We start from the raw sequence: 16,151 nt of genomic DNA on the forward strand, positions 1-16,151 counted from the left end.
TTAGGAGAGTGCACTTCAGGCAACAACACCTTTGCAGAAGTTACATAAATTAGGGCAGATTCCAGTTCACTGCTCAGAATATATGATTCATCCTGGCGTGAAGTATCTGGATGTGGCCTGACTAATGCTAGCACCTAAAATGTTACTGTAAGGAATGTAGCATGCACATCATGCTCTGCAAAGCTCAGAAGATTACCCCTGGCGACTACCTCTCCAATTCCAAGGTTGGTCTGTCTGGCATTCCCTCTGCAGGCAATGGAAGTTCCTACTGACATGTAGGCAGACTGAAATTTGTGTAACTGTGGAATCAGACAGACATTCAGCTGATTTGCATATGCAACATTTCTTTTATTTGCACTGAGTGGAATAAACTGTAGCCTGGCATTCCTTCCAAACTGGTCAGCCTCACAACTTGACACTGTTTCTTCGACTTCCAGACAGAGAGATGCTGACATGCACAAATAAGGTATTTGGGAAACACAGGATAGTATACTTCTGCTTCAAATATCTTGTTTAAATGACATTTAATTACTTTTCATTCCTCACACAGGCATGACAGGTTTATCAGCATTCACTACCTACAAGCTACTGAGCTAGGAACTTGACAGTGACTAGGGATGACTGACATAAAATTGTCCTTGGAGTCAAATGAAGTCAAAGTAAAAAGTATAGACCAACTGCTTATTTACTGGCAGAATCCTTTGCCTTTCTGTAACTCCAGTAACTTTGGACATGCATATTTCTGCCTACTTTCACTCTTGTGTTTTCTGTATTCTGTCTCTACTTCTCTGCCTATTTCTAGAATCTACTTCCTCCGCCTTCCACAGTGCTCAGAGGTGTTATGCTCAGAATGGTTAGCTGAATGTGAGTCATCAGAGCAGGCCATTTCATTCTCCCATGGTGTGTTTTGCTCCATCTCATGACCATCATTTTTTTTCCATTTCAGCCTTACCAGTATTACCTGCTTGGCACAGCATTTATCGGTGATTAATGAGGTACCTATTTTCTGGGATGAAGCAGCTAAAGAAGTTTTTTCTTCACTCTGTACATGATTCAGTATGATTTTCATTCTGAATGAATGAAAATTACTGAGTGTTTATATGCTGATTATTTAAACGCTCTGCTTTATTGCCCAGACAGGTATGCTGTGATTCAGTATTAACCATACCTGTTCTTATAAAACTCCCATAAAGTCTAATTATATACACATCATTCCCAAAAAACAGCCAGGTGAGAGATGGGCTTGTGATGTACTGTTTGTTAAGTGGGAAGATAAAAACCAAAGTGAAACCTTCTAGCTGGCCAGAACGTCTTTTCAAAAACACTCCACGTGTACCCAGTAATTTGCACTCTTGTAGCAGCACGCTGACGCTGTACCTTATCATGTGCAAACAAAAAGTTTGCTCCAACTTGTTTTCTCTCCTGTTTTCTCATGGACTCACACAGAATAATAAATCACGTCAGAGAATGGCACGGTAGCCAGAGTACATGCAGAGAAAGAGGAAATAGGAATGTTGTTGTTTTAGGAAAAGGCTGTAAGAATAGAGAACTGTGGGCAATTACTGCAAGCTGAAGTGATGACTCAGAGTACTTGTTGTGAAAAAGCATCACATTTGGGGTGCCCCAATCAAGTCTAGTCCCTTTTTTTCCCAGCTTTTAACTTGTTCAATGAAGGACACTGGGAGCGTGGTTGTATTTGCTGTAATACCTGTTCTGTAGCTATTTGCGAGGGTCTTTGCAAAGAGTTAGCTGTAATAAAGATAGGCAATAATTGAAGGAATTATGTTTGAATAGACCTCTCTTAAATATAGGACAGAAGTTATTTGCTGGAGGAACTCTCATGCCAGGCCTGAGATAAGAAGCAGGGATTTCTCCTTTGGTAGATTCCACTGACACATTCTGGCCCTTGGCTATCCCTGTCTCTCCCCTTTTACTTCTCGTCACGTTCCCAAGAACACCTGCACCACACAGGGTCTTCCCAACAGATGAAGCAATGCCTCAGTTATTTGCTAAGGACATTTCAGCGTGCCAGCCAGCAGGAAAGCAGTCAGAGGCGTGGCTGAGATGTTCTTCAGTATTTCTCACGTTTAGTGCTGAAAGGTCCTATGGGAAACAACAATTATGATACAAGTTAGGGCAACTCTTAGTGTAGCTGGAATACTTCCAGGGACCAAACAGGCAACTTCAGAATGGAGGTAGCCACACGTTTCTTACACCTGAGAGGAACTCCCCTGGCTGACATTGTCTCGATTTTCCAATGTTTCTATTCCTGTTCTGCAGAGAATACTCAGTCAGGAGACATGACGCTGCTGCTTGAAGTGCTGTGCATGCAAATAAAAAAATTCTGTCCAAAACAACGTACATGATGAAGGCAGACAGATGAAGACAGGCAGAAAGGTCCAAAAGTTACTTATCTGAGGCACAGTGCAGATTCTGATGTAATCCTACCAGAATTAGTTTCCAAACTGGAAACCTCTGCATCTCAGCACTGTGTGGATGGTGACAGCACACAGATAGCTTTAATGCCATAACGTACAGCCCACGGTGTTGTTACTGTCCAGAATAAAATGCACTTTTCCCCTTCTATCTTAAAAACTCATTTACAGAAGGGAATGAAAAGCTTTTAAAAACAATTAGCATGAAAACGTTGTTTCCACCCTTGCCATCCATATTGCTAATTAAATAAGGATACTAACAAAAGTGACAGGAATCTCATTTCTTGTAGCCACAAGATAAAGCTAAAAGTAATAATATCCATGCCATGCTTTTGATTTATTTCCTGAGAGTGGTGGTGTATGTTATAAATCTACTACCAACTGCAAATGCCAGGCTGACAAAATTCATCTCTCGGAGCCAACAGCTTACACTGTACTAAGCTCTTGTGCATTAATTTGGTATCAGATTTTCTCCTTGTTGCAGGATCAGCTCTCTGTTTTATGACCTCTGACATGTGTAATAAAATGCAGTGACCAGAAGATGTCTGAAATGAAGTCAGATTTTATTGTATAATGGACTTTCATCAGTGTGGGATTAAAACAAGGCTCATAAAACCAACTGCTAGTTAGTGGTTATGGAAAGAAAGTAAATCTGCAATTAAATTATAACGGGGGTATGTTAAGTAGGGGGTGAGTAAAGGCAGTTCGACTTAATTAATTAAAGCTGGAAAATATTTAAACTATCAGGAACAGATTTCTTCTGAAACCATATGATGAGTTTTGGCTTGATTACTCTCAGACAGCTCACTGCTGTATAACTCTTCAGGCAAAACACCTGCCGAGAGCCGTATGCTGGTAAAAGAGATTGCAGACACATTTTGAAGTCGATGAACACAGTCTGGATTCAAGCAAAGGTTACATAACCACCGTGTAGTTCTGTGTGATGCTGTCTGTGCTGTGTTTCACTGGGGGGAGCTTCTTCATGGAAAAGTATTGTTTGGATTCAGTATTTGTTTACGTGGGCTACCAGAAGCAATTATGGCTCAGAAAAACCTTTTCACGATAATGGTGTTCTTGGCTCTTCCTGCACTGAGCACGTCTTGACAAGGAAGTTATGGAGTCTACCTGCAACTCTCTTTTGTGGTACAGCTGCAGCATTTTGTCATATCATGCACTGAAAAGTTCCAACTCTCCACTGCCCACTGTTCCTGCATAGTCCAGGCACTGGGAGAGCAACCCGATGAAGCCAGCAGTGCATCCTGCTGGCAGTGCCCAGCAGCACACATGGTCAGAGGGCCTGGGCTGATCTGTTCTCGAGAGCATCACTGCTAGGACAACAAACAGCCAACAGGACTGTGCTGCAGCCTGCACCATCTGTGCGTGCCTTCATCTGTGATGTACTTCTTCAGAAATTCTACCACACAGGTGGGATGTTTAGCCTTTGTTTGCTGTGCTCACCACACCATCCGCAAGACACAAGGGAGCACCTCAGTACCACATGCCAGCACTGCAAGGTCCAAGATCTTGATGACCCGCTGGATCCAGACTCTGTCTTCTGCCTACAATAACAAGCAAAAGGCCATGTTGGTGGCAAGCAAGCACAACCACCACATCTACACATACACTCTAGCTTTGGCTTTTACCCACAACTGTCTGTTTGCTGTCGCATTTTAAAGAGTCTGCAAGATACTCTAAAACTATACATAGGAAGGCACAATTTAGGTTTTGGGTGGCTTCTGAAGAACAACAGGGGACAGTATCATGGCAACATTATTCTCTGGAGTTGACTGCAACAGCCTCTGTTAGGCTACAGCTTATGCTAGTAAGGACAGCAAAAGTGTTTTGTCTTGAATAATATTGGCTTTGGGGTCTGGCCAGGAATATGGCCACAAAACCATATAAACACTGCAGTGCCTGAGATGGTGCCTTGGAGATAGTTTTTGGTTTGCACACTCTCACTTCTTTAAGTGCATATAAAGTTGCACAAATGCACACTCAAAAGTGCTTTCAGTGCCCCCATTTCTGGTTTCTTTTTCTGACATGCCTTTAGTGTATCCCTATGTATGGACATCTCTATAATAGTCTAGAAGCACCCTGCATTGTGAACGTGGATAGAATAACCTCAAACATGGTGTGGGCATAGTCAGAGTGTCTGTTTCATTCTCTGGGCTCAAGTTAACATTTCTCAAAGCAGCATCAAGATATCATTGACACTGCATTGAAAAGGGAAAATGTTTCCCTTCTAGTCTGTCCCAGGGAAACGCAGAGAGCACAGTTCTTGTGAACCTCCCAGGAGCTCAGGGAAAAGAAAGGAGTGCTACAAAATGCCAGGAATGTCGTAGCTTCCCCCAAAGTCTTTTCCATTAGCACAATCTGACTTACTGAAGAGTTTGCTTTCATAAAATGGATAATCTGGAAGCTGTTTCCTTTCATCTGACTTGAGGCAAGTCAGACTGGGAGGATAATAAATTCTTATCCTCTGTTGAAGAATGTCTTGATTTTTCTTTCCCGAAAATACATATAACTGGATGCTAGTTCTGAGAATGTCATCATGCCCTAGGATTGCTTGAGTAAATAAGAGGAATTGTAGCTATTGCCAAGATGTTCTTCATTCCTATTTTTGGGCATACTTCTGAAATTCATACGTAAGCAACGCTCACTGCAATCAAGAGAAGTTGTACTTAGGTAAGAACTGATGCTAAACCTCATCACAGCAGGATTTTCCGGATTTCTGACTCTCAGCCCAAGTTTACAGCTCAAGTCTTGAAGCTACTCCTCACCCTTACATTGGTCCACAGCAAAACCACAGAAAGGAACAAAAATGAACTGTGGGTGGAAAATCAAACTCTGTGTTGGAATGTTAGATGTTGTCATTCAGGTCCATCTCAAATTTAAATCAGTAGTTCAGATAGACTGGTTCTACTGCTCCTACTCCTCCTTTACCACGTAGCTCTGTGACAGAAGTGGGATAGAAGTTCTCCTACGTGCAGTAGCAGGAACCTCAGAGATGCTGCAGAGCACAAGGCTGTGTGTGGCAGTCTGCTGCCCAGCTGCCCCACGCCATAAATATTACAGCACTAAGACCTAAAAATGGAGAACACTGTTTCATCACACAAAACAAGCTGTTGGTCACTCGATTGACATTACTTCAGCTTAGGCTTTGCAATCTTTCTTCTCAAAGGATTAGGTTGTAGACTGGTATGTAAACCAGTTTGTAATCAGCCAATGTGTTGAAAAGAAGCATGTATGTAAGCTAGATGAACTTCAAGTCTGTTCATAGGTGGTGGCTGGCTAATCACTGCCATTTATATCCATCTTTGATTCTCTGTGAGTGCCTGGCGTGAGATCAGTGAGAAGGAATAGACTGGGAGGTTCAGGCATTCGCTGCAAAGGTGGACGTGTGGTGTGCTGATACAGACAGTGCTGCCTATCTGATGACATGCCGACAGCTGATACACCCTTACACACACACTTGTGCTGTGGGCACGTGTTCTGGAAAATCCAGAGCATACAGGATACATCTGCAGGCAGAAATGCCCATATGCAGAAATGTTTATTTCAATAAGAATTTAATTCTAAATAGGTGGGCCATTGTGTTTAAATACTGGCAGTGAATGTGACAATGTTTCTGCTGTGAGTCATACAATATTATTTAAAATATATATATATATGATTTTTAATTGACACAGATGCTATGGTTACTCAGTTAAAGCAGATTCAAAAGAGTCCACTTCTGCTATCATGGATCTGTGTGACTGTACTTGGGATTATATAAATAATCTGCATGGATTCAACAAGTGCCAAGTAACAGTTAGAAGCTGTTATAACAGTTCTTCGAAAGTGATTGTTTTTAAGATAACTTGCACATATATGTGTATATATAGCAATTTCTCATTTACATTCTGACAATTAGATTAGATTCAAGGCCAGGCTGGATGGGGCTTCGAGCAACCTGGGCTAGGGGGAGGCATCCCTGCCTATAGCAGGGGGTTGGAACTAGGTGATCTAAAGGTCCATTCAACCCAAACCATGCTATGACTCTATAATTACTTTTATTTGTTTTTGTTATTTAAATTAACTGGTATTTCATTGAAAAACCACATAAGCATGTCAACTTCTTCCTGCAACTTAAAAAAATAAAATAAAATAAAAAGTACCAAGTCCAAATTCTTATCAGGTCAGTCCATAGGATCTGAATCCAACCCCAGTTTTCAAAAAGTGCCTGCATTTGAGTTGCTTGGACTTGTATATTTTGTGATAAATGTTTTGTTTCTTGGCTAGATACTGATATGTGACAAGATGTTTTATTTTCTTGATGAAGTAAGCTTTCTGCTGATCCTTGAAACACTATGGATCTGACTAGATTTAATTTGGATAGTCTATTTCAGACCCCACAAGGCACATATACACAGAAACAACCCTACTGTCTTCCTTCTGCTGTAATCCACCTTACTTTTTCAGTGATTTTACCTTCTTTATAGCACTTCTGCTTTCCTAGCTGCAATTACAGCTGTTACCTCATTTCATTCTAAAATACTATGATTCACTTTAGCTCTGGACAAACCACCAGCACGCCTTGAACTCCAGCCACAAGAAAGCAGCGCATCATCTGCATCCTCAGAAGCATCCTCTGCACTCCCTGGGTGCAGAGGCAGCACAAAGCGTGACTCAGCCTCTCTCCCAGCAGCCACAGGAGCTGATCTCCGTGACTTCACTGCGTTGCACATGAAATTTGCAGGCTCTGTGGCTGCTGCTTCAATCCCTGTCGCAGCAGATCTGCATCTATTCCCAGGTGAACGCAGGATGTGGGGGAAGGGAGGATGTCCTGATGTTCTTTTTCCAAGCCAATCTTGCTCCTCCTGAGTTCTGAAATGTAAAGTGATTGAGTAAAAGCACATAATTCTACGGCATAGATCCATAAGGATGCGTTTGGTCAGAGCTGCTGATGGCTGGGCTAAGTGCATCTGCTTTAAACTGCACATTCAGCACTAGCCCAGGTACAAGGGGTTCCAAACAATTATAGACAAGGACAGTCAGTCACTCTTCTTAGGTTAAAAAAAGTGAAAAAAATTATCCACAAGTGGCTTTTTTTTTTTTTTTTTCTGGAACACAAATGAGTGCTTCATTCTTATCATTTATAGGTATCAGCCCCAAATACCAATTTATATTTGCATCCGTGCAAACCTAGTAAGTTTCTATGTGAGAAGGGCGGACAGCCAAGGAGAAAATATTTCTAGCAACTGCTGTCTTGGCTTCTTTCCTTTTCTGCACAGCATTATCAGTAACAGATAGGGCAGGTAAAGTTTCAGCTACGTGCCTCCGACCAGGAATACTCGCTCAAGGCTCCGGAAAATGCACCACACGAGGGAGCTCTCTAGCAGCCAGACAGGTTTTTTTCCACCGACCGGAGGAAGAGCGTATGAAAATTAGGCAACTGCCAAAAACTTCAGCCAGCTTAAACTCGTTCCAAAATGTAAATGCATAAAACTACTTGTGAGAAAAAGAACTCAAACCACCACAGATTAAATTATACATATGCAACTTCAGGTATTAAATTGTATGTATGCAAGGAAAACTTTACCTTATTGAGGAAAAATCCTGCAGACTCCAACCTTTCTTGGTCAATCCTGTTAAAGTAGGAATTGCTCTAGTAATTAATGATGGCTGAATCTGGTCCTATTGATAGCAAGGACTTGCACTACAGGAAGGAAAAAAAAAGCCAAATCAAAGACAACACACATATTTTCCTTTTCCCTTCACCTAACTCCAAGCAGCAAGAAGTGGTTGCTCTGAATAGACGTGTGCACGGTCTGCAGGCGTGCTGGCATTACCAGGATGAGCAAAAACCACTTTTCCTCACGCAGTTCGGCACATTTACTGTCTTGTAAGTTTCACACAGATGATAAAAGTGCTGTCAATTGTTTTGCAACAGTAGAGATTTTGGCGGTCCAAGGCCAAAATATACCCATGTCCCTTGATATTGCTGTGCAGAACACTGTGTGCTGCCTGGTTTTCACTTTTCAGGTCAGATGAGTCAAGTAGTTTGGATCTTTTTCCAGTTCCTTCATGCTGCTGTTGAAACAGCAGTAAGGGAATTGCATCTACATTGAAAACACTCTTATAAGTATTTTCAATAAATCTTGGTCGATTTCTTACATATAACAAGGTAGAAACTTTTCTATTGATGAACTCTCATGATGAGCTATTGTGTCATGGATTTTTCCAAAAAGTTGCTATGCAGCAGCATTACACAACTGTGTCCCACACAATGCAGGCGTGTCGCAGAGATTTACAGATGGAAAAGCAAAATCAATCAAGGGCTAGCTAAGTAAACAGCTGGACAAGAGAGGCAATCACCCTCTGACAAATGACAGTCAGGTATCTCTACCACTAGAGACAAATAAATACCATGTACAAAAATGACACACAGGACAGCTAAGCAGCAGCGCTTTGAAAAATTGTAGAGGATGTCACAGACTAACATGATAAAAGAGAAGTGGTTACTTGAGGGTTAAACTCTGACACTGTATCCTTGATCTATGTTATTATTGTTTTTCATGACCTTTGAATTTATTCTTCTTTCTTTGTATCACAAACATCAAGAAAATGAGCAAATGATTCATAAAAGATGTATCGAGATTAATTATGTAATTGAAGCATCTACATGTTTGTAGATGTACATATTTGACCATAAGAAATGAATTAATGCCTTGCAGTAATCCGGCAATCAGGCATGATGAGTCTGCACACCTTCACCCATTTCTGCAATCAAATCCATTTAGTATATTTCAGAAAAATTATTATATACTCTGTAGGATTAATAATTTGACTTTTTGACCATCTAATAACAGGTATATGAAAACGACCTCTAGTAAATGTGTAACTTCATCTGTGGCAGAAGCCCAAATGTAGCAAAAGTTAGAAGGCACTGAGTACAGTTTTGACAGTTACAGACAGTTATATCTGTAATGCCTTGTGACAAAATGGACTTTAACTATATATATATATATTTTAATTTTAACCAACTTGCTACAGATATTGCAACATCACCAGAAGGATCTCCATTACTGTCCTCATCCAGAATTGACATCCAGAATTGACATCCAGAATATATGTATTACTCCATTATTCTGATATTCTTCTTGGAGGGGGGAATTCAAACCATTCTTAGAAGTTATCAACAGTGATAAATAAAAGATACACATCATCCTTTTACAATTAAGGTAAGAAAAGATATACAATAAATACCTGTACAACATGGGCAGCAACCAAAGCAATGACACATTTCTGCTTCAGATGGCACAGTACGACACTGTTTTACCTCCTGACAGCATTAACACTGTCAGGAGTTAAAAAAGTCTGGGTTTTGTTAATGATCCCCAGCCTATAAACACGTAAAGCACACGGGGTGTACCAGCACACACTGCTGTGCAACTTACAGGCACCAAAGCCCCATCCCAGTGCTGCCTGGAGCTGCCCAGCTGGTGCAGGAGCACTGTGACTACTGCTGAGGAATGTGGCAGGAATGGGAGAACAACTTTCTCATGGATTTCTCCAGTGCAAGCTGAGGCAGTGTCATTTGTAATTTACTGGAACTTTCTGCATGATTCATGTTTAAATTCACTCTATTTTTATCATTAAGGCCCACGCTTCTGACCTGTAATAAAGAGACCTTTAAATCACGGAGTTTGTAAGGGATTTTTGTGGTTCCTTCATCGACGGGATTACATCTTCTGTATGGGAAGGATTTGTCAGAAGCTGGTGCAGGAAAGCAGCCTGCCCATTGCAGTGACTGCCAGTACTACTGTGGGAGCTGGCAGTGGGGCTGGGTGCAGGCCTCAGCCTGCTGGAGGTACCACTGGGAAAGGAAAGGGCAGAAGGGCTCCCAAACACTTCCTCATCAGCCAAAGGGACGAAGAGCACAACGTTCTCCCTCCCCAGCCTATTTCCAGGCACAACTTCTGCCCTTTTCAGAACAGGACATTCCATGCAATAATTGTGCCGCTCAGGCGTGGAAACAGGTTTGGTGTGCAGTTGGGAGGTTGGGAATGCAGTTGAGGTTGGGAATGTGCCTGACTGGATTAGTGTCATTTACCTCAGCTCCTGCCCTAATGGCTCGCATTGCTGGCCAGCCAAACTCAGAAGACTGAAGGAAATTTTGATTCTGCATTCAATTATGGGGCTTAATTGCTCTGCAAAGTACTATTCATTGTTACCAATACACCAGAGTGGATTTACCCTCACATGCTTGCCTATCATAAAGAAGACTGCATTCCAAAGGAAGCAATCTCCTTAACCGAGCATAAGAGGCTTTAGGAGATCTTTGGCTTGAGTGAAAACGCCTTCTTCTTGGAGCCAAGCCTACATCCCTGGGAATAAAGTCCACCAGGGCTCTGTGCGAACATCTAACGACAGAACCGTGTCTTTTGTCTGATCTGGAGGCTGCTCTGGATTCGACGCTGGAATGTTGCTCCTGCCTTACCAGAAAGAAAGAAAAGCGTACCCAGAAGCTCTACTTGCCAAATGAAATTGCTGTTTGTTGGCAGAGAGAAAAACTGGACCACGGTTTTCTTTATCTCCACCAAAAGTTCAGTGCTAGGACTTCAAAGGCAAATGCCACGAGCAACACTTAGCAGCAAAAAGGCCATCAGCAATAAGGTGATCCATCCACTATAAAGGCAGTGGTGCTGGCAGGCAATGATAGAATGGAATACAGTAGTTCAATCCTCTGATTTTATAGCAAGGCTGTAAAAAATATTTCCTCCTGTGTTTTCTAAGTGCTGCTTACAAGAAATTGGGGGGGGAGGGTGGAGGGGAATGTCTGCATATCCCAGTGTGGCTTTTTGCACTTCACATAGCTTTGTGATGTTATCTGTGAGTTGACAAAATATTTTCAACGTTTCAAGTGGTACCTTATTATACTTTACCCTTCCCCTCGGTTTCAGTGCCATTCACAGCTCATTAGATTACCTTACCAGTGTATTTGCATTGATTCAAGGGAAATTCAGAGAAGTTAGTGCCATGGGATTCCCCCCATTTATTGACTTACTTAGGATTTTCCATCTTAAGAGACTGACGTTAACTTGAACTGTAACTAAATGTGAATTTTTAATTTCCTAGGGGATTTTTTTTTGTGGAAGTTTGTCTGCTGAACTGAAACTGTTTACAGCTCTTGTTATTCCAAGTGTGATCTACTCAGTTACTTTCTCTTTAGCCAATCCTATTAGGTCAGCAGTTACTTTTCAAACTCACAGTAAGAAATTTAGTTTTTAAACTGACATTACCATAGAATCGGATCCTAATGTGCTGAAAAATATACATATATGTGACACTACAGACTTTTATTTTTCTGCTGCTTATATTTCCATTTCCAGCAGTTTCTTGGGTCATTTACAAGAAGATGAATTCATAATTATACACAATTTTTTTTCCCCACAGCCTTTCTTAATAAATGGCACTGCACACACAGGACAAGCATTTAGCTCTGTCCAAAGTCACACGCCCTATATGCGTGCAGGGAAATCCAGCCGTGAAAACCAGATGAGAAGCTTATAATCTTTCGGGAAAAAAAACATAATAAAGTATAATACATACATTTCTATTTCAAAGGTATCTATACCCTTTTAAATCATCTTTATTACTTTAATGCCTACAGACAAACAAGGACGGGATCCCAAATTTGTCAGCTCACACCAGAATCAACAAAGGGCTGCCTGTGCTCATGCCTTCCCCCACGCCTGTGGGTGCCGGTCGCTTATTGTGCAAGGTCACACAGACATCGGCGCGTGGGAAAGACTGCACAGAACTCCTCGGAAAGAGGATTTGTGAGAAGCAAGCGAAACCACTGTAGCACCAAGTTACCTTGGTTTAAACTGCCGTGAAATTGCAGCAGGAGGAGCGGTTCCCCTGCTGGGAGGTGCAGCTCCTGTAAATGAGAGTTTAAACCTGCCCGAGTCTCGCAGCCGAATGAAGGGAGCTCGGAGCTCCTGCGGCCTCACCCACCCGCAGTGCTACCGCTGCCTCGTCCTGGAACCAAGCGGAGCTTTCATGACACGACGGCTAGCAGCGTAAAAGGAAAAAAACCAAAACGATCTCCCTGAAGCGTTTGCACAAGGTCAAGGCAACGCCAGCTGGAGTGGCAGAGGGGGAAGGACCCAGTACGTGACAGCGCGGGGAGGAAGGCATCGCCTGTCCAACAGCTCGCACTGTAGCGTAACGTGATGCCTCGAGTCAGAGGGGCGGCAGACAGAGACTCGCCGTCATTGCAAGGAGCTGCCGAGTCCTCTGCTTCCGCCCTTGGGAGCCGAGCCCGCTCACCGCTACCACGGCGCAGAGGCGGCTAACGGAGCTGCCACACGGGACGGCCGCGTCCGAGCGCAGCGGCTGCGCGAGAAGCGGAACCGCCGTCCGCTCCCCTGCGGCACGCGGCAGCGCCGGCACCTCCTTTTCCTTTCCCCTTCCTGCACCGGCGGCGTTCGGACCGCTACGTCTGAGCCCCGAGTCACGGCCCCCGCTCGCGGCGCCCTGCGTTTTAAATAAAGCCGGCCCGCGGGCGGGCTATTACGCCGCAGATTCAGCTGCGCCGTGGCCACCGAGCCGGCTCCCCGGGCTCTTCCACCTCACGCCACGGCAGAGGGCGTGGCGAGGGGCCGCAGGGCGCTCGTCGGGGCGGCGCTGGGAGGAGAACGACGTCGCTTCCCCCCTCCGCCCGCTTCCCGCTCTCCGCGGCGGGGCTCTCCGCCCGCCGTAGCGCCGCTCGCCCACCCGCGCGAGCCGCCCCGCCGCCTCCCGGCCGCCGCCCCCTCGGCCGCCGCTCTGCGGGGCAGCGGCGCCGCGCACGCGCGTCCTTCCGCAGGGCTCGGCCCGCAGGGGGGCGGGAGCGCCGCAGAGCGAGGCGCGAGAGGAGGGATGCGCTGAGAGGGCGGGCTCGGGGCAGGCCACGCCCGGTCTGGCTGGCGCCGGCCGGGGCGGGGGACGCAACTTCCACGGGACGGCGGGGCGGGAGCCGTTTTGCTCCGCGAGGATCGCGCGGCTCGGCCCGGCCCGGCTGCGGGGAGGGAGAAGAGCGGCGAGAGGCGCCGGGACGAAGTTTGCGAGCCGCCCCGCGGCCCGGGGGCTGAGGCGGGAGGGGCCGGAGGCCGCGGCGCAGGGAGCATGTGAGGTCCGGCTCGGCCTCGCCGCCGCGGCGCCCGCGGGGGCAGCTCCGTGAGCTGCGCGCAGTAACAGCGGCCCGCGGCGAGCCGCCCGCCTTTCCTTGGCCTCCTTACCCCGCGGCCGGGAGCTCTCCGCGACGGCGGTTGGAGGCGGCCGGGAGCCCCCCGAGGAGCCCGGATCCCCGCGCCAAGCTTCGTCTCGGGGCCGGAGGCGGCTCCGCATGGAGGCTCCGGGCGCGCAGCCGGGGCGCGGGGCCGTCCGCGGAGCGCCGTGAGCCCGCCCGCCTCTCCGCCTCCCCCCGGCCCGCCGGCGCCCTCCGAGCGAACTTCTTCCGCGATGGAGCTCCTGGGGATGGACTATTTCTGCGCCCAGGTGCAGCAGAAGGACGTGGGCCGCAGGCTGCAGGTCGGCCAGGAGCTGCTGGAGTACGTGGGCGACCCCGCCCGCTCCCCCGACGTGGAGCAGGACCAGCAGCGCCTCGACAAAGTGATCGACGAGCTGGCGACCTGGGTCAACTCCAGCAACTTTAAGGTGAGGCCGGCCGGGGGGCGCCCGGCGTTCCCGTCGTCGTTCGGCGGCTTTGCCGTACGTGGGAAGTTGAGTCGATCTCAGTGACGGCGATGACTCACCTTGGGCTGTTTGTCCGTTCGCTGTCGGCTGAGGGCCGGCGATCGACCGTCACGTCGGGGAATGTTTCCGCCGGCGGGCAGCCGGCCCGGAGCGATCGGCGCTGCGGCTCCACGGCGGGGATTTCCGTGTGCCTGTGAACGCCCGGGCCGTCGGCGGGCGGCAGTGTGGGCACGCCGCGCTGCCTTCTCCCTTGGGAGCCCTTACTGTAACGGAGGGCGTCGGCTGCGGGGCAGCGCGAAAGCGGGGCGGGCTCTTGGGCTGTTCCCTGTCTGGTTCCCGGCTGGTTCCTTGTCTCGGCAGGACGGCTAAAGCTGTTTCTCTTTTAAAGGGGTGAAACTGGGAGTCGGAAAGCAGATGTCGAGGTGTTGTGGTGGGTTTTTTTTTCCCCTCTGTCGCTCGTTGGTGGCCCTGTGTACGCACAGTCGTGTTTTCGAGCGTTGTGTCGCGGGCTGTTAATTGCAGCAGCGCGAGGTGTTGGGTGCTTCGTGATCAGCTCCTGTGCTCCTGTGTGCGGTGGTAGCTGCCACATCTCTGCCTCACTCACGGTGGAAGTTAGCAGGATGCTGGGGAGCTGCGCTCTGCATTTGACCTGCGTGTTTTGTCTTGAACAAACACGTGTTGGAACGGATCTGCAGAGACCGAGCCCAGCTGAGTTGCTCTGTGCTATGTTGAAATGTTAGACCTCTGGTTTTTTTTCATAGAATGGCCAGAGTTGGAAGGGACCTCCAGGATCATGAATCTCCACCCCCCCTGCCACATGCAGGGCCAACGACCTTCACATTTAATACCAGACCAGGCTGCCCGGGGCCCCATCCAACCTGGCCTTGAACACCTCCATGGACGGGGCATCCACAGCCTCTCTGGGCAGCTGTGCCAGCACCTCACCACTCTCATAGCAAAGAACTTCCCCCCGACAATGTTGTTAATAACCTCAGGATCTGAATGATAATAAAACGGGTGCCACTGGCTCCTGCACGTCTTCAAGACAAATATTGGATTAATCTTTGTTTTTAATTACTGTATTTTTGTTCATTTGTTGGATGCCTTTTCCAGAATGGATATAACAGCACCTAGAAAATTCTGCTTTTTATCTTCTGTGTTGCAGCTTGATGTGGCTGGTTAGTTGAGCAGTGATACTGGCTGACTTATTCATCAGAACTGCTGAGCCTGATGAGCTGGAGCTGCAAGTTGGGAACGTTCAAGGAAGTTAGGAGAGGGAGCACTATTTCCTCATAGGTGACAGGTGTGGGTAATGAGGGAATAACTAAGATAACTCGCCCGGGATGTGCTGTGTCATTTTCCACTGATGGAAAACTCAGTTTTTGCATGCGATGTGTTCTACTGACCACACATGGCAATGAGACATGCAGGGACTTTGAGTTCAGAGCTGTGTTGTAGCTGAAAAATGGCATCCTGGAAGGGAGTAGGAACTGGAGGGATTAAGAATAGAAGGGTGGTTTTGTCAGACTTGGTAACAAATGGGGGAAAAACAAATAGGTGTGGGATAAACAGGTACAGACTTGTTATCAGCTGGGTTGAATCAGCTTGTGGCAAGATTTCTACCACTTAAATAGTGCTTTTGCTTTCTTGAAGTTGGCAACTATTCACGGGGCTTTAATAAGCAAAACAAAACTGGTAGTTCTGAACTCTGAAAGCAGATTAGGGAAAACGTGTGAGTTCATCTAGCTCATTGAAGAGGAATGCACAATTACCAGTTCTAGTAGCTGACAAATCAGTAAGGTGGAATTAAGAATGTGTGGATGGGTGCTGAAATGGGATGGAGTTGTACTGAAGGTTTGCTGGGGAACGCTAGAAGTACTCTGAAGAGGGAGTTGAGTCCTCGTTAAAGGCTGTCTGTAACGGTGTGCTTTGCGGGCTGAGTTAGCATGTCTGTCAGAGGTCTTATGCAATCAGTGATTAAGTGTCTTACAG

The 16,151-nt window shown here is 46.4% G+C and overlaps 1 protein-coding gene and 1 long non-coding RNA gene across 16 annotated transcripts in view; one reads left to right on the forward strand and one right to left on the reverse strand.

Annotated features, from left to right (window-relative positions):
• Positions 1-1,725: 1,725 nt before the first annotated feature.
• Positions 1,726-15,418, reverse strand: LOC149917407 (uncharacterized). 3 transcript variants are annotated; one of them, XR_016467661.1, is made up of 3 exons: positions 14,219-15,418; positions 8,017-8,062; positions 1,726-7,301 (listed from the first exon to the last, which is right to left on the reverse strand). It is a non-coding gene; the product is annotated as an uncharacterized LOC149917407 (long non-coding RNA). The 3 variants fall into 3 exon arrangements; XR_016467660.1 differs by having other exon boundaries at positions 8,017-8,133; XR_016467659.1 differs by lacking the exon at positions 14,219-15,418 and adding an exon at positions 13,703-13,788 and having other exon boundaries at positions 8,017-8,133.
• Positions 13,360-16,151, forward strand: part of CLASP2 (cytoplasmic linker associated protein 2) — a 138,520-nt gene continuing 135,728 nt past the window's right edge. For 7 of the 13 annotated variants that reach the window (XM_090142374.1, XM_031590414.2, XM_090142378.1 and 4 more), the window contains exon 1: positions 13,361-14,120. In XM_090142374.1, the coding sequence (XP_089998500.1) occupies positions 13,926-14,120 (195 nt within the window). In that variant the 5' untranslated portion in view covers positions 13,361-13,925. Of the gene's footprint in view, positions 14,121-16,151 lie in introns of all 13 variants that reach the window. The other 6 variants (XM_090142371.1, XM_090142372.1, XM_090142376.1 and 3 more) reach the window with 1 other exon arrangement.

Source organism: Phasianus colchicus, chromosome 6, assembly GCF_987193195.1.
Source record: "Phasianus colchicus chromosome 6, bPhaCol1.hap1.1, whole genome shotgun sequence".
Taxonomy (NCBI): domain Eukaryota; kingdom Metazoa; phylum Chordata; class Aves; order Galliformes; family Phasianidae; genus Phasianus; species Phasianus colchicus.